Source organism: Mustela nigripes, chromosome 14 (assembly GCF_022355385.1).
Source record: "Mustela nigripes isolate SB6536 chromosome 14, MUSNIG.SB6536, whole genome shotgun sequence".
NCBI lineage: Eukaryota > Metazoa > Chordata > Mammalia > Carnivora > Mustelidae > Mustela > Mustela nigripes.
The window spans coordinates 15,664,055-15,691,516 of record NC_081570.1 but is presented as its reverse complement, the minus strand read 5'-3'; the positions used below and the strand labels follow the sequence as shown (position 1 = coordinate 15,691,516).

At 47.6% G+C, this 27,462-nt stretch overlaps 1 protein-coding gene and 1 long non-coding RNA gene across 3 annotated transcripts in view; both read right to left on the bottom strand.

The window, feature by feature from the left end:
- Positions 1–12,207: 12,207 nt before the first annotated feature.
- On the bottom strand, positions 12,208–17,462 carry LOC132001054 (uncharacterized). 2 transcript variants are annotated; one of them, XR_009399514.1, is made up of 3 exons: positions 17,448–17,462; positions 16,360–17,011; positions 12,208–13,162 (listed from the first exon to the last, which is right to left on the bottom strand). It is a non-coding gene; the product is annotated as an uncharacterized LOC132001054 (long non-coding RNA). The 2 variants fall into 2 exon arrangements; XR_009399513.1 differs by lacking the exons at positions 16,360–17,011; positions 17,448–17,462 and adding an exon at positions 16,257–16,353.
- Positions 17,463–22,838: 5,376 nt separating this feature from the next.
- LOC132001620 (proproteinase E) overlaps positions 22,839–27,462 on the bottom strand; it is a 5,957-nt gene continuing 1,333 nt past the window's right edge. The window contains exons 3-8 of the mRNA XM_059376344.1: positions 26,147–26,244; positions 25,915–26,049; positions 24,767–24,903; positions 24,277–24,419; positions 23,538–23,690; positions 22,839–22,856 (exon numbers count right to left, since the gene is read on the bottom strand). Coding sequence (XP_059232327.1) covers positions 22,839–22,856; positions 23,538–23,690; positions 24,277–24,419; positions 24,767–24,903; positions 25,915–26,049; positions 26,147–26,244 — 684 coding nt within the window. The remainder of the gene's footprint in view (positions 22,857–23,537; positions 23,691–24,276; positions 24,420–24,766; positions 24,904–25,914; positions 26,050–26,146; positions 26,245–27,462) is intronic.

Below are 27,462 nucleotides of genomic sequence, written 5' to 3'. Positions count from 1 at the left end.
TGACCTTTCCTTCATCCCCTCTCACAATCCCATGAATGTCCCCAGACAATGTCTGCAGCAATATCTTGATGGGGTGTCACCCAACCACTTGGCCTTTCCTGCCTTTATTCTGAGAACAAGGGCTCACTTAGTACTTTGTCTTCTCTCTTGTCAGGTCTTTGTCAAAATGGCCCTCCCCAATCTTTTCACAGCCTCAAGAGACAGTAGCGTTACTACTAGACCCCAGTCTACCCCTTCCCTTGCTGCCAGCCTAGACCCCAGACTCCTAGGGCCTGCTCCCCACTGCCCCTCTGGCTGCAGCTACCTCATACTAAGGGGAGGAGCACCCCGTGGGTCTCCAGCGCCCCTTCCCCCATGGTTACCAGCCCGGAATCCAATCCTCCTGCTGATGAAGGCTGACGAAGGCTGCAGCAACCCCTCCCCGCCAATTCTCAATCCCCAGGCCTCTAGAGGAGATGTCGCCACTACTAAGTGCCGTGTGGACACGTGACCCAGGTTTAGCCAATCAGAGAATTTTAGCAGCATTTCTGTGATGAGCGTATGACCCAAAGAGAACCAGTGAGACTCAATTCTGGAACTTTGGTCAGAACTGTCCACTTGATGAATCTCTCTGCTGAGGGCAGGATGTCACCTTGGCTTTGGTGGCAGCCATCTTCCCACTGCAAGGAGAGAAACTGCCTGGGAAGGGGACTGTAACAGAGGGCAAAAAGAGAGCAGAAAGAGACAGTCAAACCAAGTCCCACTGGCATTGTTTGAGCCCTTGGATCTAGTCTTACTTAAATTTTCAGGCACACTAGCTGAGCCACATTGAGTCGGTTCCTGTGACAATTGCAAGATTCTGCCACCCCGTCCCTCTGTGGCCACGTGGTGTAGCACTTGACACCACCTTCTAGATGATTCCCAAATCTCTACCTCCTTCAGCCCCGATTCCCACCCCATTTACAAATTCCAAGTTACTCACAAGTCCCATCAGCACCACTAACGACATCTCCAGTTCCCACCTGCTTCGGGTTCTGTTGTGCCTCTATCTGCTTCTGGCCCCTGCACCCTTGTACTACTTCCAGGGTCTTCCAACCTCTCTGCATCAGAGGTCCCATCTCTAGAGGCTTCCTCTGATTATCTCTGTTTCAATTCATTTTATACACCACAACCTTTGCCTACCTAGACCTCAGATCCTATTAAGTCACTTTCTGGCTCAGGAACCTCAGTGTTTTTCCCTTTGCCTTCAAAATAAAATTCAAAGTCCTTTAGCCAGGCATTCTGTGTCCTCTGTGCCCTGATACCAACTTGCCTTTCCAAAGTTATTTCCCTTTCCCTTCTGTGCTAGTCAGAGTTGTCCAGAAGAACAGAGGCAACAGGAGGAACAGGGCAGGGAGAGAAGGAATGGGAGAGAGAGATTGATTTGTATTGCTTTGCATCTATCTATCTAAAAAGATTTATTCTTGGATGCCTAGCTGGCTCAGTCAGTTAAGCATTTGCCATTGGCTTGGGTCATGCTCCCAAGGTCCTGGGATCGAGTCCTACATCGGGCTCCTTGCTCAGCGGGGAACCTACTTCTCCCTCTGCCTGCTCTCTCTTTCTCTCTCTGACAAATAAATAATTTTTTTAATCTGAAAAGGTGTATTCAAAGGCATTCACTCTCACAATTATAGATGTTGATGGGTTCCAGGAGCCGTACGGTGAGTTGACAAGTTGAAACTTAAGAGAACTGATGGTATGGGTCTAGTCCAAGTCCTCAAGCTTGAGAACAAGAACCAACATTTCAGTCGCAGTCCAACAGTCAGCAGTCTCAAAACCCAGGAAGAGTCCGTGTTTGAGTCCCAAGCCAGGAAAAAATCTCTGTTACTCATGGGAGAGTCAGCCTTTTTTGTTCCAGTCAGGCCTTCAACTGCTTGGATGAGGCCCACCACATTTAGGGCATGCCATCTACTTTACGTGGTGTACCAATTCAAATCTTAACCCAGAACACCCTCACAGACCAGCACACCCAGAATAATGTTCAACCAAGTATCTGAGCCCCCATTGCCCAGTCAAGTTGACATTTAAAATTAATTATCCCACCTTCCATCACACAACTTATGTGTTTACACAGCAGCAAGACTGAATTACCTAGTACCATGCATGTAGGTGCCATGATTTCTTGGCTCCATGCTCCTGCTCATGCTGTTCCCCTTGCCTAGGACAACTTTCCCGCCCACCCATGCTACCTATCAAGTCCCACTCTCCTTCCCACCATAAACTGTACCTTTTACCAACACTGACCTTGTGTTCTTTCCCACCTCTGTGCTTCTGCAGCTCCAGCAGTTCCCAAACTCCTATGCTTCTCTCCTTCAAGGATTAGTATGGATCTCAGCTCCTAAGCCTTGACTGATACCCCCAGGCAACCCATCATTCCTATTACACTGTGTATTTAAAGCATACTCTATTAAAATCATTTGTGTCTGTGCTAACTAAACCATTAAGCCATGAGCAGGCAGGGATCTTACTGTATTCATTTTTGTATCCTTTTATCTAATTTCTTGGCAAACTGCCAGCCCTCCAAAATGTTTGATAAATAATGCATGAATGAGCATACTGCCACTTTTCCCACAAAGCCTGTTCCTCTTCTGGCTGCTAAAGTGATCTCTGCTTCTTCGAAACTCCCATAGCATTCACCTGAGGGTATCTTTAGGCGCTCGCCCTGTTCTGTCATGTTTATCCATGCTTTCTCTACCCTACAATAAGTTCCCAGGGATGGGCTCAGCTTGCGGTGCATTTTTTGCTCCCCTCACACTGCTCCTCAGGTGCCTTAAACATAATGAGGAAGAGAACTCTCAAAACAGCATTCTTTGCCAAAGGCCGAAGAGCGCAAATGCGGAAGAGCGCAAATCCACCACCATCTCCCCAGGGCCTGGGAATCCACATGAAAGAGGCTCTCCCTTGTAGTCTTTAGTCTTAGGATTCACATGAGAAAATCCCAATTTAAGACTTTCCACGTGATTCATAGGCGATAAAACTATAAAGAAAAGCAAGGAAGTGATTATTATAAAAATCTGGCTGCTGGCAGCCTCTAAAGGAGTTTATAATCTGGAAGAGATTGGGGGGGAGCAGTGCTGGCAGTGGTCTATTTCCTGACCTTGGTGATGGTGACATGAATGTCTGCTTTATAATCATCCGTTCTACTACACATTTGTTTTGTGTGCTTTTCCTCATGTGTAATATTTCATAAAGATATAGGTTGGAAATAAACAAAAATAAGGTCTCACTGTTGTAACTGAGGGGTTGCTGTTGTGTAAATTCCTATCACTAAGACACAAGTCTACCCTTCCCTCCTGATTTATCGGCTGGATCTTCCCCTCTCTGGCTAATCATGGTCATGGCTCAGGCCGTGCCAGCAGCCCCACTCTGCTGCTAGGACTCCAGATGGGCTCCCAATCTGACTGTCACGCCTTAAGGGGCTAAGGTCTGCTGCAGCTGCAGCACTACCCCATCAGCTCTAACTCAGGGATCTTGTCCTTCTGAGCCCCTCCTGCTGCTCAGCCTCCCTCCTCCACTTTGTGCCACATCATTGTGCTTGTCTAGAGACCTGGACCCTTCCTGCAGTCAGAGAAAGGAGAGGAACTGACCAAACCTGTTTCCTACCTGCCTTTTCTCTAACTGGCCCAGGCTTGTCTCCTTCATCTCTGTTACAATCTCTGGTGGAGACAATCTGGGTCACTGAAGAAGGGTGCATGAGACAGGATAGGGGAAAGAAAAGTCTAGAAATGACTGAGCAACTCCATCTGCACTGGAAGAGTTTGGTAAAAACCCAGAGCACATGGTACAGTGATGAAGTTTTAATCTGAAAAACGATCTGAGATTTATTCATGTGAACCAACTGGTAATGGGCGTGTTGTGACCAATATTCAACAGTCAGTGAATATATTATGTGCTAGGCACCTCAGATGCGAAGATAACTGATATTCCCCTGCTTAACCTCTTGAATGGCTTCTCCTGGCTCTTGTCCACATCTCCAACATCCTCAGAACCATGCACTCACTCACTGGGCTCCAGCTATCCTGCCTTCTTTGGCATTCCTCAGACAGAACTGAGCTTACTGTGCCTGCCTCAGGGCCTTTGCACTTGCTGCCCTGAATGCTCCTGTTCTGCGTGAGCCTGCTCCTTTTCATCCCACATGTCTTTGCTCAAATAACAACTCTTTCAGAAGACCTCCTCCCCACCCAGCTTGGAGTAGCAGTTCCAACCCACTACCACCCCATGCTGCTTTCTTTCTTTCACAGCCTTATCACTCTCCAAAATGATCTCACCCTTTTAATATTCTTAATATCTGTCTCTCCCTATTAAAAAGTAAATTTAGGGGCGCCTGGGTGGCTCAGTGGTTTAAGCCTCTGCCTTCGGCTCAGGTCGTGATCTCAGGGTCCTGGGATCGAGCCCCGCATCGGGCTCTCTGCTCAGCTTGGAGCCTGCTTCCCCCTCTCTCTCTGCCTGCCTCTCCGCCTACTTCTGATCTCTATCTATAAAATAAATTTAAAAAATCTTTAAAAAAAAAAAGTAAATTTAAAGGCTCCTTTCCTGCTGTACCCTCAGTGCTAGAATGTAGTGCATACTTAATAATTACCTGTTGAAAAAAAACAATGAATGAAGACATAATCTCTACTCAAGGAGCTAAGGTGCCATGGTGAGACAAACAATAATCAAAACAAGTGCTTGGACAAGGGTTTGTACAAGAATCTGGGAGAATCAAAGAAAAGCAGAATATCCAAAAGAGTTATACTTAACGTTTACTAAGTGCTTCCTATGCTTTAGGCATTGTTCTAAGTATTTAATATGTATTGTGTCACTTGAAATTCACAAGAACTCTGGAATATAGAAATTATTGCCTTCAACAAAAACGAGGCATGAAGAGGTTAGTACCACTTGTCTAAAGTCATATAGCTAGCAGGTGGAAGAGCTGAAATTCAAACCCAGAGCCGATAAGGGAAAGTTTCCCAAAGGAGTGAGGGCTGATCCAAATCTAGAGGACCAGCACAGGCTGCCCAGGCCAGGTTGGGGATACTGACCACTGGAGGAAAGACTGGACATGTCCAGGTACGCAGGCATGGATAAGCAAGAGGCTCAAGGGGTAGATGAATCTCACAGAGATAATTTTGAACACAAGACAACAAGCACGAAAGGGTATACACTGTGTGATTCCATTTGGTTCAGAAACAGACAGCACTATTCTGTGGCAGCAGAAATCACAATAGCTAAACTTTCGGGAGATTGAAGACTAGGAAAGGGTCTGAGGGAGACTTTTGGCATGCTGGCTAAACTCTGTATCTTCATCTGGACAGTGGTTATGGGGATATGTTCACTTTGGACAATTTCATCCAGTCCTACAATTTCCAGGATGTCTGTTATACATAAATTTTAAAAATTAGGATGCCTGGATGGCTCAGTTGTTTAAGCATCTGCCTTCAACTCAGGTTGTGATCCCGGTGTCCTGGGATCAAGACCCTCCCTCATCAGGCTCCCTGCTCAGAGGGGAGTCTGCTTATCCCTCTACCCTTCCCCCCTGCTCATGATCTCACTCTCTCTCTCTCACTCAAATATAAATTAAAAAATCTTTTAAAAAATTGAAGTTCAGGGGGCGCCTGGGTGGCTCAGTGGGTTAAAGCCTCTGCCTTTGGCTCAGGTCATGATTCCAGGGTCGTGGGATCGAGCCCCGCATCGGGCTCTCTGCTCAGCAGGGAGCCTGCTTCTTCCCTCTCTCTCTGCCTGCCTCTCTGCCTACTGTGATTTCTGTCAAATAAATAAATAAATAAAATCTTTAAAAAAAAAAAAATTCAAGTTCAGGGGCGCCTGGGTGGCTCAGTGGGTTAAAGCCTCTGCCTTCGGCTCAGGTCATGATCTCAGGGTCCTGGGATCGAGCCCCTCATTGGGCTCTCCGCTCAGCAGAGAGCCTGCCTCCCCCTCTTTCTCTGCCTGCCTCTCTGCCTACTTGTGATCTCTATCAAATAAATAAATAAAATCTTAAAAAAAAAAATTGAAGTTCACCTTAGCAATAGTATTGGCCTAAAAACCAAAACACTCATCAATTTTTTAGAGGTGTGGAGTATTTTTGAGTCTTGATGGGGAGGTTTAATAACTGCAGAAAAGAAAAGCAAAGCAGGGTGGTGCCTAGCTGGCTCAATGGGTGGAGTGCATAACTCTTGTTCTCGGGTTGTGAGTTCGAGCCCTACATCGGGTATAGAGATCACTTAAAAAAATAAAATCTTGGGGCACCTGGTCGGCTCAGTGGGTTAAGCCTCTGCCTTTGGCTCAGGTCATGATCTCAGGATGCTGGGATTGAGCCCTGTATCGGGCTGTCTGCTCCCCCCCTCTCTCTGCCTGCCTCTCTGCCTACTTGTGATCTCTCTCTCTCTGTCAAATAATTAAATAAAATCTTTAAAAAAATAAAATCCTAAAAAGAAGAAAGCCGAGAAATGGGATAGAAGAAATGAGAAGCTAAGAACAAGATTTAATGTGTAAAAATTAGAAATGGGAAGATGGAGAGTTCAAGAGAGGGGCTCAGAAGAAAAGAGGAAGATCAAAGTGTCACCTGAGAATCACTTACTGAATCTTCACCTAATCAGGCAGATTCAGCCACATTAGCATCTACTGGATGTTTCTGTGCTTCCGGTGCTGCGGGAGGGTGAGCCTAGCTGGAATAAGACGGGGAACAAGACAGGTGTGGGAGTTGAAGTTCAGGGAGGTGACATGACTTGGTATGAGATCACACACCTCGTAAGGGCTGCAGTTATCTTTGCCAGAACCTCCAGTTTGAGCTAAGACGCAGCTAACGCTAAGTATTCGCCCCACTTGGAGACAGAGTTTTGGCTCAGAGGAAGTGAAGGGGGGGCCCTGGCTGCTTTGGTGGTGCAGTGGCTTCCTGCCCATGGGACACACCCAGCTTCTAAATCAGCACTCTGGGCAGTCGGGCTGTTGCTAGGCACCCAGGGGGCCTTTGAGCTTTCGCAGCAGAGCCAGCCAAGGGCAGTTAACTTCACCTCATTGCAAGGTCAGGTTCAGAACAGAGTGGGAAACCAGCCTCCTGAGTGAAGCCTTTCCTTTTTTGTTTTGTTTACCTCCATGCCCAGCCCTCCCACTCACTCCCTCCCATTGTCTCCCAAGAATTCTAGTTGTTTTCCTTCACTAGAAGAAAGAGTGATCAGGTGTCTCCTACAAAAATCAAACTGTTCCTTGAGGATCCACCATGGGCAGGCCCTGCACTGGAGGCCAAGCACACAGAAATTCTCTCTTGAGGGAGTCCACAAACTGCCTGGGGGCACAGCCCGGACGCTGCACCACAGTGATCCCTAGAATAGGGCATGGCATATCGACTACACTACATACATTTGCTGAATGAACAGGGACTGTAACTAACGCTAAGGTGTTAGGGGAGCTCACAGGAGGGCTTCTGATGCCAATTCGACCCAGAAATCAAAGAAGGCTTCATGCAGGGGACCCTGCCAATCTGCGTCATAAAAAATGAGTAGTAGTAGGCTGGCAAAGATTGGGGGAGGCATAGGGGAGAGGCATTCCAGGCCAAGGGAAAATGTCCAATAAATGCCTGGCAGTGGGTGGAAAATGCTTAGCAAAATAGTCAAGCCATTGTCAAGAGCGTTGACCTGAGCTGCCCGTGGAAAGTGACCACACACGATGCTCCTGGAAGGGCCAACTACACTTGAGTGCTCCAGGCGCCGCCACCATCACAGGGGACTCCTCATGGTCCCCACACCCCGCGGAGCTGGCCTCCTCTCTGGCAGCCAGGCCCTGGCACCCACTCACTGTTCAGGGAGTAGCTGCCCAATAGATGACATATTTTTCCATGGCACCAGCCAGTTGCTCAGAATCTCATTATTACCTTGTGATCCTAACACTGGTTTTCACCAGTAGCCATTTGGCAGGAGCATTTTTCAATAACTAGATGAAATTATTCTTTTGTAGAACTTGGGAATCAAAACAATCACAAAGGGAAAATTAGACACAGGGGACAGTTGAGAAGGACTTCCCCTCGGGTTGTTCTGCATTTTCCTCCTCCTTCCTCTCACAGAATTCAAAGTGTTTAGGGTTCTTTAGAGCTAGGCTCTAGATGGACTCAAGAAATGACAATGACAGGGGTGCCTGGGTGGCTCAGTGGTTGGGCATCAGGTTACAGCTCAGATCCTGATCTCATCAATCACAGATCAGCCCCACATGGGGCTTCACCCTCAGCGGGGAGTCTGCTTGAGATTCTCTCCCTGTGCCCCTCCCCCAGCTTGTGCTCTCTCTCCCTAATAACTAAATGAATCTTTTTCTTTTTTTTTTTTTTTAATGACAATGACAGACATTAGCAGTAGCTGGATCACGCAGACTGCAAAGAGAAAGCACAGGAATCATCTCAGGAGGTGGCAACAGAGACAGGGAATTACTGTTCTCTCAAATCCCCACAGAGCTCTTGAAACGCTGGACTTGGTCTGCTCTTTGATATCCAGGCAGTGTGACCTCAAGACAAGGGCATGGGGCTGAAGCCAGATGAAATGGAGATGGACTCCAGCCTCTCCTCTTACTGGGTTTGTCTGGGGGCAAGGAGCCTCATCTGTAAATTCACTTCCATGGGAAAAGAGCTCAGACCACAGGGTTGCCAGGACATGGTGCTGGGGTGCTGTGAATTGTACCAGTTCTGCTGTCAGGGTGTGGAGGTTGTGGGGTTGAGTTGTGGCTCTGTCACTTACCTCTCTAAACACCTTATGCTTTAGAGGTTTGGCCCCATACCTAAATCCTCTCCCTTGCATTTTTTTTTTTTTTACTGAAAGTACAAAGCTAGGTATTAGCCATAGAAGGAACTACTCTGCAGCTGCTTAAAAAAAATTTTTTTTAAATGAAGCAAATCTCTGTATGTTGATAGCAACAGACACCAAGACCTATTGGTCAAGAAAAATATATAACCTAAACATGCATTTCGTGTAAATAAGAAAGGGACATATGCGTGTGTGCACCCACATGTGTATATGATTACATCTGTGTAACTGATATCTTCTGGAAAGATTTGTAACTGTTAATGGGAAGAGGCTTTACATTTTCCTTTTATTCCCTTCTATACTTTTTGGACTTTTCTATCCACGTGCAAATATAGCTTCTGCTTTGAAAAATGTCAATGGGAGTTCCCTACGAAGTGAGATTATGGGCCATTTTTGTTTTTATACTTTTTCTCTATCAAATGAAGCTAAGGAATGTTCTTCTAAATTGTAAGATGAGGCTCAGGTCATGATCCCAGGGTCCTGGGATGAGGCCCCCAGTCCCGCTCCCTGCGTAGCAGGGAATCTGCCTCTCCTTCTCCCTCTGTCCCTCCCCCTGCTTGAGCTCTCTCTCTCTCTCTCTCTCTCAAATAAAATCTCAAAAAATTGTAAGATAAAGATGGGGAAAAGTAAAAGAAGAAACATCTTGCATGCAGGAGATTCTCAAGAGATGCTTGTTCAATTCCTACTTCCAGACATGATAGAAAAAGCCCAAGATGAGAGGGAAAGAAATCCCAGGCTTAGATCCCATCTTCACCATTTTCTTGGCCATCTAGTGTAACTGGCGAATCTCGTTTTCTTATCTGTAAAGCAGGTGTATTTATATAAATAGGTGAAGTCAGATGACAATAAGGATTAAATGAATCACAAATGCATCTATCCTAGCACACAGTAAACCATCTCAATAGAATGACAAGAGTTGGAGGAATCATTTTAATCCTTGTAGCAAAGAACTTAAGATTTGCCAGAGTAGGTGACGTTACCCAAACATATGCAGGGAATATGAAACCCAACTTTCTTAAGTAGCCTCCATGCCCAAAGTGTGGCTTGAACTCATGACCCTGAGATTCAGTCGCACGCTTTGCCAACTGAACCAGCTGGACACTCCAATATGAAACCCAACTTATACCGTAGAGCTTTCTCAATTCAACATGAAGCTTAAGAGACCAGGGATCCCTTGGGGCACCTGGGTGGCTCAGTGGGTTAAGCCGCTGCCTTCAGCTCAGGTCATGATCTCAGGGTCCTGGGATTGAGTCCCACATCGGGCTCTCTGCTGAGCAGGGAGCCTGCTTCCTTCTCTCACTCTCTATCTGCCTGCCTCTCTGCCTACTTGTGATCTCTGTCTGTCAAATAAATAAAATCTTTAAAAAAAAGAGAGACCAGGGATCCCAAGGTAACTGTGACGTATCCGTGACCAACTCTCCTGTTTAGTCAGTTCTCAGCTAAAGGCCAGTTTGCCCCCGAGGAACATTGGGCAATGTCTGGAGACATTTTTGGTTGTCTCTTCAGTGCGGTGCTATCGGCAGCTGGTGAGGAGAGACTACAGATGTTGCTGAACATCGTGTAATGCCCAAGACAAGCCTCCACAGAAGAGAATTCTCTGGCTCCAAATTGCCCATGTTGAGAAAACCTGTGCTACATTAACTTAGGACACTTCCGCCGTCAAGCCATACAATCTCGAAGGTGGTAACTTCTGGGTCCACCGGGAAAGTTGGTTCCTTTACTTAACAGTATATTCCAGATCACCGAAGCAGCTGAGAAACGGGCACAGTCCAGGAAATTAACACCAGGAATTCCTGATCTTTGCAGACTAAAGGAAATACTTTCATAATGCTCTGAACAAATGGAAGTATTGAAGATACTCCAACCCTACCGTGCTTCCTAACTCCTTTGCCAATGTTAAATTTTACTCTTAGAATTAGGACTAGAAATTCACCTATACGGCACCTAGATGGCTCAGTCAGACTGACTGTTGATCTCAGGGTTGTCAGTTTGAGACCCACGTTGGGTCTGTAGAGAGGACTTGATAAAAAATAAAATCTTTAAGGTTTTAGGGCTACCTGGGTAGCTCAGATGGTTAAGCATCTGCCTTTAAAAAATAAAATGGTTTTAAAAAGAAAGAAAAGCTTAACCTAGTCAATAAAAGGCACAGTTCACCCTTCTGTATGTTTGTTATTCCCCAAGCATTTCCACACTTTGTCACAAGGTGGGATTCTGTTATCTCCCACGAAGTCCAATTAAAATCTCACTTCCCGGGGTGCCTGGGTGGCTCAGTGGGTCAAAGCCTCTGCCTTCCGCTAAGGTCATGGTCTCAGGGTCCTGGAATCAAGCTCCATGCATCAGGCTCTCTGCTGAGCAGGGAGCCTGCTTCCCCTCGCTCTTTGCCTACTTGTGATCTCTATCAAATAAATAAATAAAATCTTAAAAAAAAAAAATCTCACTTCCCTAACTTGGCTATTTCCTCTCTCCTCTGCTTTTAGAGAGAGAGAGAGAGAGAGAGTGTGTGTGTGTGCATGCGTGCATGCGTGTTTAAATAGGAAATGTGTTTTTGGAGCACCTGGGTGGCTCAGTCAAATGTCTGACTTTGGCTCAGGTCAGGATCTCAGGGTCCTGGGATTGAGCCCCAGTTCAGGCTCTGTGCTCAGCAGGAGGAAGGTCTGCTTGTTCTGCTCCTTCTCCCACTGCCTTTACCCCTGCACATGCTTTCTCTCAAATAAACAAAATCTTAAATAAATAAATAAAAGGATCCTACCCATAGAGCTCAACATCTTCCTCTCTCTTCAAAAACTATACATTTCTTCTTCATACTGGGTTTTGTGTTTGTGTCCAAGCATCTAGACCAGTCCGGAAGGCAAAGGAAGTATTAACACACCGCCAGAATAAACACGAGTTCCAGCTTGGAGCTAACCAATCCCTCTCCCAAAGATTAGTTTCTGAACTGGCAGCAAGTTGATTACAGGAGTGGATGAATAAATCCAACAGCCAGGCCACAGAGGCAGAAAGGTTCCTCAAGACTGGGTCACACTGAGGAAAAGCAGCTGCTGTTTACTTTCTGCCTAACACAACCACAGCTACGGACTGCTTTCTCAGCCGTCAACCAAAGCACAGGTCTCCACACACAGAAAGCAGGGTGACCTGTTTCAGGAGAAGCAGCACAGAATGGTCAGATAGCTTTAGTTCTCTTGTGGAGGTGACAAGCTGTGGAACACAGGCCATGGAAATGGGGAGAGCAAATCAAACAGATCTAAGTTACTCACTTCGGAGGACCCTGTTTTATCCCCTTCTCAGTTGGAATTTAAATTCTGACTGCACACAAAGGGCTGACCTGCTCCTGTCTTATCTCTAGCTCACATCTACTCCTGATAATGATCTCAACTTTCTCAAATGCTGAGTCAAAGCTAAATTGGTAAATCACCACAGGACATTGTGATTAAGCACTAAACTTTTAATAGTTCAAGGACATCTAAGATGAGTTACTGGTGGGGTTACAGAAGCTTCCATTCATGCCGCCACAGCAAGAATCAAGAATTCTGAAAGTTGAAGCAATTACCTCTTTGGATACATAACAATATATTAAAGCATGTCGAAAAGTGCAAAAAAGGAGGCATTCAGCAGAGCAAGAACAAGCAACAGGCTGATTGTCCTAAAAGGAGGGTCCTAACAGAAGCTCTTTCTAGAGCTCAGTCCCAGGAATTAGAGCTGCCTCCACCAGAGAGGTCCAAACATGGGTTCTGATGGGTTCTTATTACAACTAGTCAAAGGCAAGCCGAAAGGAAAAACAAAAAAACAAAAAAAAACCCCGAGGTTCACATTTCTCCATGACTGTTGTTGGCTCCCGCAACAAAGAGAACGTTTGGTTACTTCTCATGTGTAGGCTGAGCAAGAACCCTGTGGCAGGATTTAGCCAGTGATTCTGACCCCAGGCTGACATCTCTGGGCCCGAGCTCTGAGCTCCTCGGGCAGGACAGCCTGGAACTGCTCCTGTACCAGCATCTCCACAATCTGCTCCTTTGTGTGAATATCGGGTCTCAGCCACTGTCCCGCAAGCTCCTGCAGATGTCTGAGGACATCCCTGGGCCCAGCTCCATCTTCATAGCGGAATTTCCGGAACCTCTGCCTGGAGGCTGCCGCGTTGGGAGGGTTCCTTCGTGGCATGGTCTCAAGGTCTTCGAGAGAGTCTTCATCAAGGCTCTCTTGTGGAAGCCCAGAAGGCTCTCGTGGAGCCTGGACCTGGGGAGCCGGTATTAGGACAACTTCTGGCTCCTCAGCCATCATCTCATTTGATGGTGACCTCATTTTATCATCCTGGACTTCTCTATTTCTTTGTGCCTCTAGGTACCCTTCAGTCTCCATTCTGGAACTCTGGAAAAGGAGATTGAAGACTCCTAAATGCAGAGAAAAGACAGGCTCAGCAAAAACAGACCAGAGACTGTTATAACCACCTTGATCTTGTGGATCTGTTCCAGACCCAAGTTCCATCAGCTTTCCAATCTTAACAGGATTTCTTTTTTTTTTTTTTTTAAAGATTTTATTTATTTACTTGAGAGAGAGACAGTGAGAGAGAGCATGAACGAGGAGAAGGTCAGAGAGAGAAGCAGACTCCCCATGGAGCTGGGAGTCCGATGCGGGATTCGATCCCGGGACTTCAGGATCATGACCTGAGCCGAAGGCAGTCGTCCAACCAACTGAGCCACCCAGGTGTCCCTTAACAGGATTTCTTAATAAAGCTATTAGAAATTCTGTTTTTGTTTCCTCTGGATCAATTGACACAATTGAGAAAAATGTGGCAGTAGTTTAAGAATGTAGATTCTCAAAGCAGAGAGGATGAAGAATGCTGGCCTAACTAACCAGACAATCTTTTTTAAGAAATATTCCATTCATTTTCCCTGCATTACAAAGTATTTTACATTATGTTAAAATAAGAAACTATGCATTCACATTTTATAGGAGGAAGAATCTTTAAAATCACAGGTGTTTGCTTCCACCAAGTGATGCTCACTTGCTCACTCACTCTCTCAAATAAATGACATCTTTAAAAATAAATAAAATAAAAAGTACTTTAGAGACACTTGGGTGGCTCAGTGGTTAAAGCCTCTGCCTTCAGCTCAGGTCATGATCTCAGGGTCCTGGGATCAAACCACGCGTCAGGCTCTCTGCTTAGCAGGGAGCCTGCTTCCCTTCCTCTCTCTCTCTGTGGGTCTCTCTGCCTACTTGTGATCTCTGTCAAATAAATAAATAAAATCTTTAAAAAATTTAAAAAGTACTTTAGGAGCTACCATCAGCGTTAAACCTAAATCCCCTCTTCACAAAAAGGAAAGGAAGGAATAGAAAAGCCTCTATGCTAAGATCAAGATCCTAAATTCCTCTACTTAGCTCATCAGGGCTGCCCCGGTGGTTCAGTTGGTTGAAGCCTGACTCTGGGATTTCAGCAGGAGGTCAGGATCTCCATGTTCAGCAGGGATTCTGCTGGAGCTTCTCCCTCTCTTTCTCTCTCAGCCCCTCCCTGTGCTCCAAGGTATGGGCTCTTGTGTGCACACATGTGCTAAGATTAGCAAACCAGCTGGAGTGGGGCAGAGGAGGAGGGGGCACACTAAATACGTGTAAAATGCTAGGGAAAAAAGGCTTTGTTTCATTTGGGTTAAGGCTCCAGTCCAAGAGAAAAGTTACGTATAGGAAAACCACATTCTATGTTATTAAAAAAGAGGGAGACAGAGAGAGACTTCAAGTGACAGTACAGAAATGACTAAATTAATTTCCACATCCGGGTATGTCTAATCAAAGAGTACAACTCCTATGATGTGGTCAGTTTTCAAAGGTCATCTCTTTTTTTTCATTAACAAACGCCCTCCCCCAAGATCTAATTCCTCCCCAGTCCATGAAGCAGGAGTGTTGACATCTAAAATTTCTTCGGACTCAGAGACTGTCTCAAATCTGTCTTCTGTGTAACAACTGACAGAGGCCAACAATCAACAACATTGACCACCTATCTTGCATTAACTAGTTCTCAGATCCTAGTCACCTCTTCTTCAAACGTTTCATAACCCATTTTCTAGAAAACCTGAACTGATTCCAGACCCTGCCATTTAGATATTCCTAGAACACACTTATTCTTTTCATACTACTGGGTTTTTGCTCTATCAACAGCATGTTCTCTTCCCCAAAAGTAAGCTGTCACTAACCTAGCATGATGAAGCCCAAAGCAAAATATCCCCACAACTCAGGGGTGCCTTGGAAAAAAAAGGAAATATTTAGTCAAGGAAAGGTTGGATGAAATGTGAGACAGCAAAATCCTGGGAACAACCTAAGTGACCATCAACAGGGAAATAATTCGGCCATTTAACGGAATAAGGGCAATCTTATGAAGCAGGAACTCAGCCTGTGAGTGCTGATACAGACAGGCGCCCATAACACATCACCACCTGACCCTATGATCCCACCTGGGGAAATTAAAATACATACACAAGCACAGATGACCCGATCTATCACAAGCACTATCTTCAAGAAACATTTTCCATTCCCTATCTTTCTATATTGCTTTCTTTTTAACTGCAACTATGTATTACTTTCCTAATTCAAAAGGAAGCAAACATTCTCCGCCTGCCCAAAACCCTTCTGAGGGAAAAACCCGTAACACACTTAGGAAAACACCCTTTTATTAATACTTCTAGCTTCCAGCCCCAGAGGTCTTTACAACCCCGACTTCTAAGAATAGCCTCAGTTGTCAGGAGGCCAGTGCTCAAGCCTGGATTTGAAAAATTGACAAACTCCACGATTTACTTATAAAGTTTATAAATCCTATCAGCTTTTGAAGATCAATGACCAGACACAATGCTCACCCTCATCTGTTAATAATGCCGACTTACTGAGCACTTAACTTTCTAGCTGACACTGTGCTAGGTAATTTATATTCAGCTACGTGACCCTCCCAGACCCTCCCAGCCACTCTAGTTAAACTCCCGATTCGACTCTCTACTGCCCCAGCTGTCTCTATTAACAGCAGCAGCTGATGCTATTTGAGTTTTACCCGCCAGACACTCCGCGGACGCTTTCCCCTCATCCAATCCTCCCCATAACCCAGAAGGACAGTTACTGTCACTTCCATTCACACGTAACCAAACTAAGGCCTGACGAGAGGGGATGTGCCCAAGGTCACAAGACCAGGAAGTGGGACCACCCCGCTGAGCAGAAATTTCCCGGCGTCTAGGCCGGGAGCTGAGCCGGGCTCCTCCCACCATATGGGCGCGGCTCGGAAGGTCTAGATCCGACCGGAAAAAGACTTCTGGGGGTTCAGACCAGGACCTCCTCCTCCCGAGCTGAAGCGAGCTCCAATGCCACTCTAGCCCGAGCGACCTGCAGAGTCCTTCTCGGCTCCGAGGCCGACCGCCACCGCCGCCGCGGCCCCCCACTCCCAACAGACCGTGCGCCCGGAAAAGAGAGGCGGTCGGGAGGAATGGAGGGAAGGAGGGAGGGGGCGTTCACCTGCGCAGGTGCCACCTCGGAGGATGGGGGTAACGGGGGCGGGGGCTCCTCGAGAGCCGACTGGAAGCTCGAAACCGACTCCGAAAAAAAGGAAACCACCTACCCAGCGCAATGCTTTGTAGCCAGCCACCGGAACCGGAAGTGGCGCCCCACCCGGAAGTTGGAAGTGAAGGAGAGGGAAACAGGGTAAAGGGGCGCGGCCTCTCTAGGCCTCGGCGGTACTCTGCTGCTCCGTGGTTTTAACCCGTGGTGGGCTTTGGGCCTTCCTCAGTCTCAGTTCTTCCTACCGTGCGGAGCTTTTGGTAACGCCTAGGTAGCTTCTCCGCTTAGGCGAAGTTCTTTCATTTTTTTAAGCCGCAGTTTGCAGCCGCGAGGTGGAAAGAGGTCGAAGCGGGAAATTGGGACACTCCAGTGGGCCGCCCGCAGCTGACTCAGCGCCCCACCCTGAGGTTCTACCCTTGAGCCTTTGCACCACCCAGAGGGAAGAAATCAGAATAGAGGGCTGGGTGGCTGCTGTTTGGAAGCGGTGGTCCTGTGTGGCACCCCGTGGAGTCACTTCATGGGAGGCAGTGGGCACAGACAGAAGTCTGTACGCAGACAGAAGTGGGCATGTGTCTGCCAGTCGGTCTGTCCTGTGTATGGAAGGCTCGGGCTTAGTCCTGCGTGCCTCTTCCCCAAGACTTACTTTCCAGTTGCTGATGGTTAAGAACTGAAGATTTGAAGTCACACTTTGCTGGTTCGCGTCTGGGTTCAGCCTGGATTTGAGTCGGAAGCACACATGTTGAGATAGCACAGCTTGTGAGAGGAAGTGCAAAGATGCTAATGGAGACAGCCCTTCCATGTCCTTGCTCTTAACTTGAAGGGGAAGGGACTGGGCTGTTAGGTAGGCCACTGAGCGCCAGTCCCTGTCTCTCCACCCATTTGCCCTACTCAAATGAAACAGGCTAAAGAATTAGAGGGGCACTTCCAAAGCCCCTGCTGGGCTATCTTGACCCTTACCCCCAAGCCCTCCCTACCTTCCAGGTAACCTCCCACACCCCCAACTCCACCCCATCTCACCCCCAGCCAATGTCCCTGGGGAAGAGGATGTGCCTTTTGTCTACACTGCCACTTCGGGTCAGTAAACCTCTAGATTGCCAGATACTCCAGCTGATGGTTGGATAACCAGAGCTCCTGTGCCCTTAGTCCTACCTCCACTAGGGACTGTGGCCCTTGCCCCACTCACTCCTACAGAGCAGTTTCCACCTTTCACCTCCTCTCAGCCGTGGTTTTCCCATCTGTAAAGTGAGAGGGTTGGACTACATTAAGGACCTCTAGGTGCCCTCCCCCACCCCCATTCCAATTCTTAGATTCCTTAGGACTGATTCAAAGACTGCTGGAGTGGGTTGGGAGTACGAGACAGGGGAGCGCTTTAGGTCCCAGAGCAGCTCCAATTTTAAAGGTTTACGAATGTATATGAAAAGTATATATGTTGTGGCTCTATGTAAGGTTATCATAGGGTTCAGGATAAAAATGGAAGCTTCGTGCTTTGCCCCTTCATGCCTCATCTTTCCCCACCGTTATTCACTCACTCTGCTCCAGGCACACTGGCCTTCTAGTTATTTTGCAAACCCAAGAAGCTCATCTTCACCTCTTTGGTGATCTCTGCTCGTGGTACCCTTTCCTGACACCTGCTCATCCAGGTTCCAGTTGAAAGGGAGCCTCTCTCGAACAGCCTTTGCTGTCCCCCCACACCACCCTTCTAAAGGCAGTCCCTTCATAGCCTGTTGCTCTGGATTGCTATTATCTGTTTATTTTCTATCTCACCCACTCGAAGAATTGATCACAGGGCCAAAACCTGTAACTATCCCATCATCATGTCTCTGACGCCTAAAACTGGGCACAGGCTGGATAAATGTTTATTGAGGGCCTGACAGATCAATTGGTTAAGCAATGGCCTTCAGCTCAGGTTCCTGGGATCGAGTCCCACATCGGGCTCCCCCTGCTCTGTGGGGGCCTGCTTCTCCCTCTGCCTGCTGCTCCTCCTGCTTATGCTCTCTGTCTCTCCCTGACAAATAAATAAATAAAATCTTTAAACAAACAAAACCCCACATGAGTAATATATTTCCGAGTGCTGCAAGACATTATTTAAAAACTGTTGAGGGGCGCCTGGGTGGCTCTGTGGGTTAATTAAGTCTCTGCCTTCATTCAGCTCAGGTCATGATCCCAGGGTCCTAGAGTCGAGTCCCGGGTCGGGCTCCCTGCTCAGCGGGGAGCCTGCTTCCTCTCTCCTCTGCCTGCCTCTCTGCCTACTTATGATCTCTCTCTGTCAAATAAATAAATAAATAAAGTCTTTAAAAAAAAAATAAAGTGTTGACATTGTGCTTTTTAGAAAGCACAATGAGTTCACGACCTGAGTTGAAGGCAGAAGCTTAACCCACTGAGTCCCACCATGCATGTGGGGGAGATTTTCTTCATGATTTAGAAAACTAAAATAAGTTGTTGGCATTGATGCTCTAATCATTACTTTAAAAATCAAATTATTGGGGTGCCTCGGTGGCTCAGTGGGTTAAACATCTGCCCTCGGCTCGGGTCATGGTCCTGGTGTCCTGGGATCAAGCCCTCCGTTCACAGTGAGGAGTCTGCTTCTCCCTGTCCTCTACCACTTCCCATGCTTGTGCTCTCTTTGTCTCTCTCTCCCAAATAAATCTTTTTATAAAAAATTAAATTATTGACTATATGGTTTTTAAAGAATTTGAATCGTCAAGACTTGGAGATTAAAAAGAGAACGCTGAATTTTTTTTAAAGATTTTATTTATTTATTTATTTATTTATTTATTTGACAGACAGAGATCACAAGTAGATAGAGAGGCAGACAAAGAGAGAGGAGGAAGCAGGCTCCCCGCTGAGCAGAGAGCCCGACTGGAGTCTCAATCCCAGGACCCTGGGATCATGACCTGAGCCAAAGGCAGAGGCTTTAACCCACTGAGCCACCCAGGCGTCCCAAGAACACTGAATTATTGATCAAGTTGTTGACACTTTAAGGCAAGATTTCCTAACTCCCTGTTGCCCATCCATGAGGAGGGTGTCAGCAGTTAGCCTCCCTCTGAGGCTAGGTGGGAGGCCCTCAGGAGCTCCACAGGGTGGAATTTTACAGGTCTGATTGCCCTTTATTCTAAAATAAACTGCCCAAGGGGAAACTGTCCAAGGGTCCTTCACTGACCCATTGGGAAGAAGTAGTGGCCTGAAAACACCTGTTATGTGTCATCTGGCAAAATCCCTCTGACTCAACACGAATGATGACCTCGTGCTGGTTCCAGAAATTCTCGAATCCTCCCCCGCACCCTTGTCTCTGCTCTGCTTGACTCAGGTCCTCCCTTGACCTCACTCAGGCCTTGCCAGACCAGTTCTCAGGCTTTTTTTTATAAGAGCTAGAGTGGGGGCTACGGGCTGGAGGAGTGTTTCTGTGGGGGAGTGTTGAGGAATGGTGATGCAGAAAAGTGGGAAGGCAGTTGTAATACGTGGGGACCGTGGTTGGGAAAAGAAGAAAGAAAATTTCATGAAGTATTGTTGATATAATTACTTTGGAGAGCAACTTGGCAATTGGTGAAGTTGAAAATGAGCACAGCCTCCCACCCGTTTCTTGGAATCTACCCTAGAGAACTTCTCACACATTTGTACCTGGAGATATGTCCAGGGACATTCGCTGAGGCACTATTTGTAATCATAAAAAAAAATTGGCCCTGCTGTGAATGTCCATCTGTAGGGGGAGAAGGATAAGTAAATAGTGTTGTGTAATAGCAGAGTGTTCAAAACTAGCAGCAATGAGCTAGAGATCTACAAAGTAGTATGGAGAGACCTCAAGACACAATGCTGGATGAAAGAACTAGACCACAGAATTATACATACAGCATGAAGATATGCTTATACTTTAAAAAGAAAAGATTTTATTTATTTATTTGAGAGAGAGAGAGCATGAGCTGGGGGAGAAGCAGAGGAAGAGGGAGAAGCAGACTCTGTGCTGAGCAGGGAGCCTGCTTTGGGGCTTGATCCCAGGACCCTGAGTTCACAACCTGAGTTGAAGGCAGAAGCTTAACCCACTGAGTCCCACCATGCATGTACTTTTGAAAACCCAAACAATGCAATACATTGTTTATAGATATTAAATATGGGATTTTAAAACTATATAATAGAGTGGGAATACAAACTGGTACAGCCACTCTGGAAAACAGCATGAAGTTTCTTCAAAAAGTTGAAAATAGAGCTACCCTACGACCCAGCAATCACACCACTGGGTATCTACCCTAAAGATACAAATTTAGTGATCCGAAGGGTAATGTGCACCCAAATGTTTATAGCAGCAATATCCACAATAGCCAAACTATGGAAAGAACCTAGATTTCCATCCACAGATGAACTGATAAAGAAGATGTGGTATATACATACAGTGGAATATATGCAGCCATCAAAAGAAATGAAATCTTGCCATTTGCTGTGATGTGGATGGAACTAGAAGGTATTATGCTTAGTGAAATAAATCAATCAGAGAAAGACAGCTATCATATGATCTCTCTGATATGAGAAATTTGAGAGGCATGGCTGGGGTGTTGTTGGGGGTAGGGAAGGAAAAATTAAACAAGATGGGATCGGGAGGGAGACAAACCATGAGACTCTTAATTTTACAAAACAGACTGAGGGTTGTTAAGGGGGTGAAGGGGAGGGATAGGGTGGTTGGGTTATGGACATTGGGGAGGGTATGGGCTATGGGGAGTGCTGGGAATGGTGTAAGCCTGACCATTCACATATCTGTACCCCCTGGGGCAAATAATACATTATATGTTAATAAAGATAATTTAAAAAAACAACAAAATACTTAAGAACAAACTTTAAAACAACTATATAAGAGCATGAAGTGTCAAGATAAATGCACAATTCATTTCATTAGTAAGGATAAGTTAGGTTGATGTCACTGTAACAAACATCCCAAATCTTAGTGGCCTGTAGCAATAGAGTTTATTTGTTGCTTGTGCTGTATGTCGATCAGGGGGCATTAGAGGCTGACCTCCGCGTCTCCTCACTCTGCAACCAGGCTGACCTGCAGCCACCCGTTGCCATGGCAGAGCAAAAGAGAGCTCTGCAAACCATCCCAGCTCTCAAGTCTTCACCTTGGGCAGAGAGAGCCATGGGGCCAAACCCGCCCTCACGAGGTGGAGGGCAGGCAAGACGGATCCTTCTCCGTGCTCCAAAGGAAAACCAGTGCTGTTGGGTAAACAACCCTACAGCCACGATGATGTCCTCTGGGTACAAAGTGGCCTCTACCCTAGTAACGTAGTTCCTCTTTTAGAAAACATGAAGCAAAAACATGGGCCTTGTTAATGCTGGAGGGAGGCTACATGGGTGTTTCCTATGTTATTCTTCATGCTGTATCTTTTAAACTTTTTAAAACTAGAAGTATATTTTTGGAGGGGGGGGCAAAGGGGCAAGAGTAATATTAAAAATTATAAACGTGGGCCGCCTGGGTGGCTCGATCAGTTGGGGGTCTGCTTTCAGCTCAGGTCATGGTCCTGAGTTCGTGGGATCAAGTCCTGCATTGGGCTCCCTGCTCAGCGGAGAACGTACTTCTCCCTCTCCCTCTGCCTGCTGCTTCCCTTGCTTGTGGTCTCTCTCTCTCTTTCTCTCTCTGTCAAATAAATAAGTAAAATCTTTTAAAAATTATAAACATATATCCTTGCTGGGCTCATGTTTGCTTTCACGGTACACGAGTAAAGGAATTCAGTTGTTTCTATGTTGCTCTTGGCTGTAGGGCAACGATCTCTTAGACTCAGCAACATCACAGTGGGCTCCGGACCGTGTTTGAGGCATTGTGTGGGCTTCTGAGTATGTGTCTGCTCCCGGCTGCAGCCAGGGCTCCCAACGTCATTTTCCTCACATCTGTACTCCCAGCCCTAAACTTGCCACAAAGCAGGTGCCTTGTGAATGTTTTGTGAATGGCCCTGATACGATCATCTCCAACTGAATAATGAGATGTTTCAGGGCAGGAACCATGTCTCCCTTGTCTCCCTTCCTCTCTGAGCCCGTGTCTGAAACAGGGAATGAATGCTTGTTGAATGAATGAATGAATGAATGAATGACTACAGTCCCCCTTCCCTAGCCCATCAATGGAAGCAGAAAACACATGGCCCTTGCACTCCACCACCCTCCCAAGGGTCTGACAAGGTCAGTTTGTCTGCAGACTCTATGCTTTTATGCCTGCCTTGAAAAGCCAAAGGTGGTATGTGGCTATATAGAATGACCAACCTCTTGGGACTCTCCTATCTTTACTACCGCAAATTTTGTGTCCTGGGCACTCCCCCAGTCCCAGGTAAACGGGGACAATTGGTGACTTGATAGCAACCCCTCTCCGCTCTCAGAGCCCCATGTTTTCCTCATTCTCATGAGAGGGTTGAATCTGGTCTCGCCTCTTACATATCGGATCTCAGATTTCATGAATAGCCTGGAAGGGAACAGGCGAGTCAAAGAAAGAAGATACACACGTTGGGGTTTTCTGAAAGATCTTTATTTTCTACAAAGAAGGTGGATCAGCACTGCCACCGAGCCCTGGTTCTAGTGGCTTGACATGACCTAGAAAAAGTGGGGAGAGCCAGAATCGTCTGGTTAGGAGCAGATTCTGAAGTCATATGGAACTGAGTTTGATTTCCAGCCATGTGACTCATCAGCTGTGGAACACTGGAAGAGTGACTCGACCTCTCTGAGCCTTAGTTTCCTCGTCTGTCTAATGGGATGAGTAATAGTACTCATCTCACAGGGGCCATTGATGAAACTCTTAAGGAGGTTTACGTAGTTTTAAATGGTGACTATTACTGTTATGGTGAACTATGTTAACCGTTCCTGACCATTTGTTCCCGGATAAGGTTAACACTTTCACTGGGGCCTGAGCATCCCAGTCACTCTCTCCCCACATTTCATGATTATTGCTCATGTAATCATCTCCTCCCCACAAGGCCACCCTTTGACACATCACTCTACCTTTCAGGACAGGGAAAGACCTGGACCAAAGAAGACATTTCATAAACACTTGTTAAAATAAGGAAAATAAGGCAGTTCAGCCATAGTTCACAGCTCCATCCAGAAGCCACTGGTTGGGGCCACGCCATAGCAGAAAACATCCCCAAATCCCTCTGAAATGTGTCCAAGGGCCCCTCTGCTCCTGACCTTCTGGGGTCCTTTCAGCCCACCCCCCTAGGACCTGCTGTTCTCACCCAGCCCAGCATGCGGGCCTCCCACCTGTCCTAGCCCGCTCACCTCCTGTATCCAGTCCCTGAAGGCCGAGACTCGTGTGAACACTGTGGGCTTCTTGATGGTGTTGCAGCCAAAGGCAGACACAAAGCTGGTCACCCCGTGGACCTGCCAGGAGCCATCTGCTGTCGGGCAGTTGAGGGGTCCCCCAGAGTCACCCTGGAATGGTCAAAGAGCAGTGAGGAGCTGAGCCGTGTCTGAGATGGAAGGAATTGGTTCTGGCGGTGGGGGGTTTTGGGAACACCCTGGGTGACTTGACCTCTCTAAGCCCCAGTTGGCTTGTTTGGGATGGGGACTAAGATCTGTCCTACAAGATCTTGTGAGATAATAAGTATACGATCCTAGCCCAGCCCCTAGCAGAGAGGAAGCCATGGATTCACGGTAGTTCACATTATTACTAGTCAGTTATCCTATTATTAATCCTCCTGACTTCTATTACAGCAATATTACTGTTTTATCATAACTTCAGGACCATGGAGTTGAAGGTGACTTGGGAGATCCTGGTGTCAATGTCCCTTGCTGGGCTTCAGGGGAAGCCTGAGGACCTGGTTGAGTTGCCCCAGGCCAAGTCAGTGTGAGCTGGGACTAGAAGCCAGAGGCCAGGCCGGTGTGTCTGGACCACACTGACTCCCCCAGAGTCCTGCCTGGTCCAGAGGCTGAGTGGGGCATGCAGGTAGGATGGCTTGTCTGCCTCCCAGGCAGATGGCAGAGGTTCCCCAGGGCCCTGCCCTCCGAGCTGACTCACGTTGCACCCAGAGAGGGTGTCCCCACCGGCGCACACCATGCTCTTCTTCACGGAGCTGCCCCACCAGTCCAGCTTGGAGCAGTGCTCATGGTCCACCACGGGCAGCAAGGCCTGCTGCAGCTTGTCTGGGAGCGGCCCACCAGCTGTGGGTGACACAGGGCTCAGTGGGGTGGCAAGGGGGTGCCGGGCTGGGAGCCTCAGAGCAGGGTGGGGGCTTGGGGAAAGCAACTCTTCTAGGCTGATGGGGACTCTCCCCCCACCAGAGGGTCCTGCCTGCTTTGTCCACCAACACCTGGCACGTAGGAGACACTACAAAATGCCTAATCGAACACACTGGTGTTTGGGCGGATAGAGCGAGAAGGTGCTCCTGGAGGAGGAATGGAAGGCAAGTGCAAAAACCCATCCTGGTTATTCAACTCTCCAGCCCCAGCCCCAGGCCCTGTCTTCCTGCCCACGGTCCCTGAGGCAGGCAGGAGGAATCAGCACGCACTGTAGAGGCGGCCCCAGCCGCTGATGTAGCAAGGCGCCCCGTTGGGCAGGATGTCCCCGGCGGGTGGGAGGCAGGCGAGCTGGACAGCATCTCCCAGCTGAGCGCTGCGTGAGAGCTTGATGAGGGCGATGTCATTGCTGGCAAGGAGGAAGGAGTCAGAAAGAGTCAGGGGAGCCTAGTCCTCCAGCCAGACCAAGCCCCATCTTCTAGCCTTTGCTACAGAGAGTTCACCTCCGGGGTGTCCTCACTGCTCCCTTCCCTCCGAATCGCGTGTGTTTTTAGGGCTGAGCAACCTCCCCCTCCCTTGCACCCAGGCTGACCCTTGGCCTTCCTAGCTGTCCTCAGCTCCTACCCTGAGGTTTGCACACTTCAACTGTGTCAGGATCGTGGAGGTCACAGGTTTGCTGTGCTTCACCCCAGGGTTCCTAATGCAGTGCATCTGTGGGGCCTGAGAAAGGTCCCCTTTCTTCTCCATCTATCCCAGGAGTCCCGTGAGAAGGGGTTAAGGTCATGATCATCATGGACTGTCTCTTCTGCCATGCACTTGCAAGGGTTCTGCACCCTTCTCTGACCCTCATCAGAAAAGTGCAGAGCCACCTGGACACGTGATTTTGCACCTGATTGAGGGGTTTAGTGTTCTCACCCAGTGATCACCTCCTTGACCTTCAAACCACCCAGGAAGCCCAGAAGGTCACCCTTGACATATGGCATAATTGAGACTCCAGAAGGGCAGTGCATTGCCCAAGCACCTTAGTGACTTGTTCTGGACCCTCTCAGTCCGTTGCTCCTCCCTTTGCCCACTGGGCCAGGAACCCAGGATGCACTGGGCGAATGTTGGTTGAATGGAGGAACCCTTGGATTTGGGAAAGGGGATGCCAGAGGTGTTCTGGGTTCAAGTCAACTATCCAAGTGGACTTGGGAGAGTTCCTGGCCCTCCAGAGGCCCTGATGTCCTTCCATAAGGAGAGAGGTTTGGTGTAGATGGTCCTTAGAATCTCTCCTGGCTCTGATCCTCAGTGTGTGAGACCAGGGCCCAGGCTGCTGGACCCAGCCCCACTGTCCCTGGGAGTCTCCTCAGAATCATCTTTGGGTCACGGCAAGGCAGGGGGACCAGTAACTTCTGGGTCCTAGGCCGAAGCATTCACTCACCCACAGGCTACACAGTTGGGGTTCCAGAGTGGGTGCACGAAGAGGTCCCCGGCATTGATGGGGATCACCTGTTCGGGGCCCTCTTCCTCAGCCCGGTTATACTCGCCCAACACCACCTGGTAGGTCAAGGAGCTCCTGCCGGTAGAAGTCAGGTCAGTCTGGGCCCAAAGCCCCCCACTACCCCAGCACTTCTGGTTCTAACGTGGAGACAGGGACAAGCAAAAGAACTTACGAGATACAGTGGCCTGCAGTCATGACCCAGTCAGGGGCGATAAGGCTGCCGCCACAGGTGTGGTGGAAGGTTCCACCCTTCTCGTACTGCAGGGAGACCTGGTAGCAAGGGAGGGAGGAGCCTAAGTGGTCTGGACCCTCAATGAGGGCTGATATTCACAGCTGTATCGGTTGTGCACTATACAACTCTAAAGGGCATCTTTCATGCAGAATGGCATCCTCTAGAAATGTACAGTGTTCCACGTCACGACTACATTATCTATGGCTGCTTTCACACTACCATGGCAAAATTAACTCATTGCAATAGAAACCATAAGGTTAGCAAAAGCTAAAATATTTATTTCCTGGTCTTTTACAGAACAAGTTAGCTGACCCCTGCTGTAGACCAGTGACATTCAATAGAACTTTCTTTTTTTTTTTCCAAGATTTTGTTCATTTATTTTTGAGAGAGGGAGAGAGAGAAAAAGCATAAGCAGGCGGGGAGGGGCAGAGGGTGAAGACTCCCTGCTGAGCAAGGTGCCCGATGTGGAACTCGATCCCAGGACCCTGGGATCATGACCTGAACCCAACGCAGACGCTTCACCAACTAAACCACCCAGGCACCCCCCCAGGAGAACTTTCTGTGATGATGGAAATGTTCTATCTCTGGGCTGTTCAATATGGTAGCCAGTAGCCATATGTGGCTACTGAGAATTTGAAATGTGCTCAGCACTGAACAACTGAATTTTTAACATTATTTTATTTTAATTTTTAAAAATTATTTATTCACTTGACAGAGACACAGTGAGAGTGGGAACAAAAGCAGGGGAGTGGGAGAGGGAGAAGCAGGCTCCCCGTGGAGCAAGAAGCCTGATGCAGGGCTCCATCCCAGGACCCTGGAATCACGACCTGAGCCAAAGGCAGACGCTCAACAACTGAGCCACCCGGGCGCCCCATAATATTATTTTATTTCAATGAATTTAAAGTTCAACAAACAAACGTAGCTAGTGGCTACTGTGTTGGCGCAGGGGGTCTTGTGCCCCACAACCTCTATAAAGCCCTCCTTTCCTTTAGTGCTCTTAGACCTTGCAGCCTTGTTGTATAATTTGAAGAATCTAGAAATGTCTACCCCAAAACCTCCCTCCCTAAACACAGTGTCTGAAATTCCACTGTTTGTGCACCAAATAAACATTGCCTTCTCCCCAGATATCACTTCTGACTTGCCAGCAGCCCAGGGAGGGTTATGGTTTGGGTGGACAAGACATCCATGTGAAATCAACTGTCCAGGGAGGGTTATGGTTTGGGTGGACAAGACATCCATGTGAAATCAACTGTCCA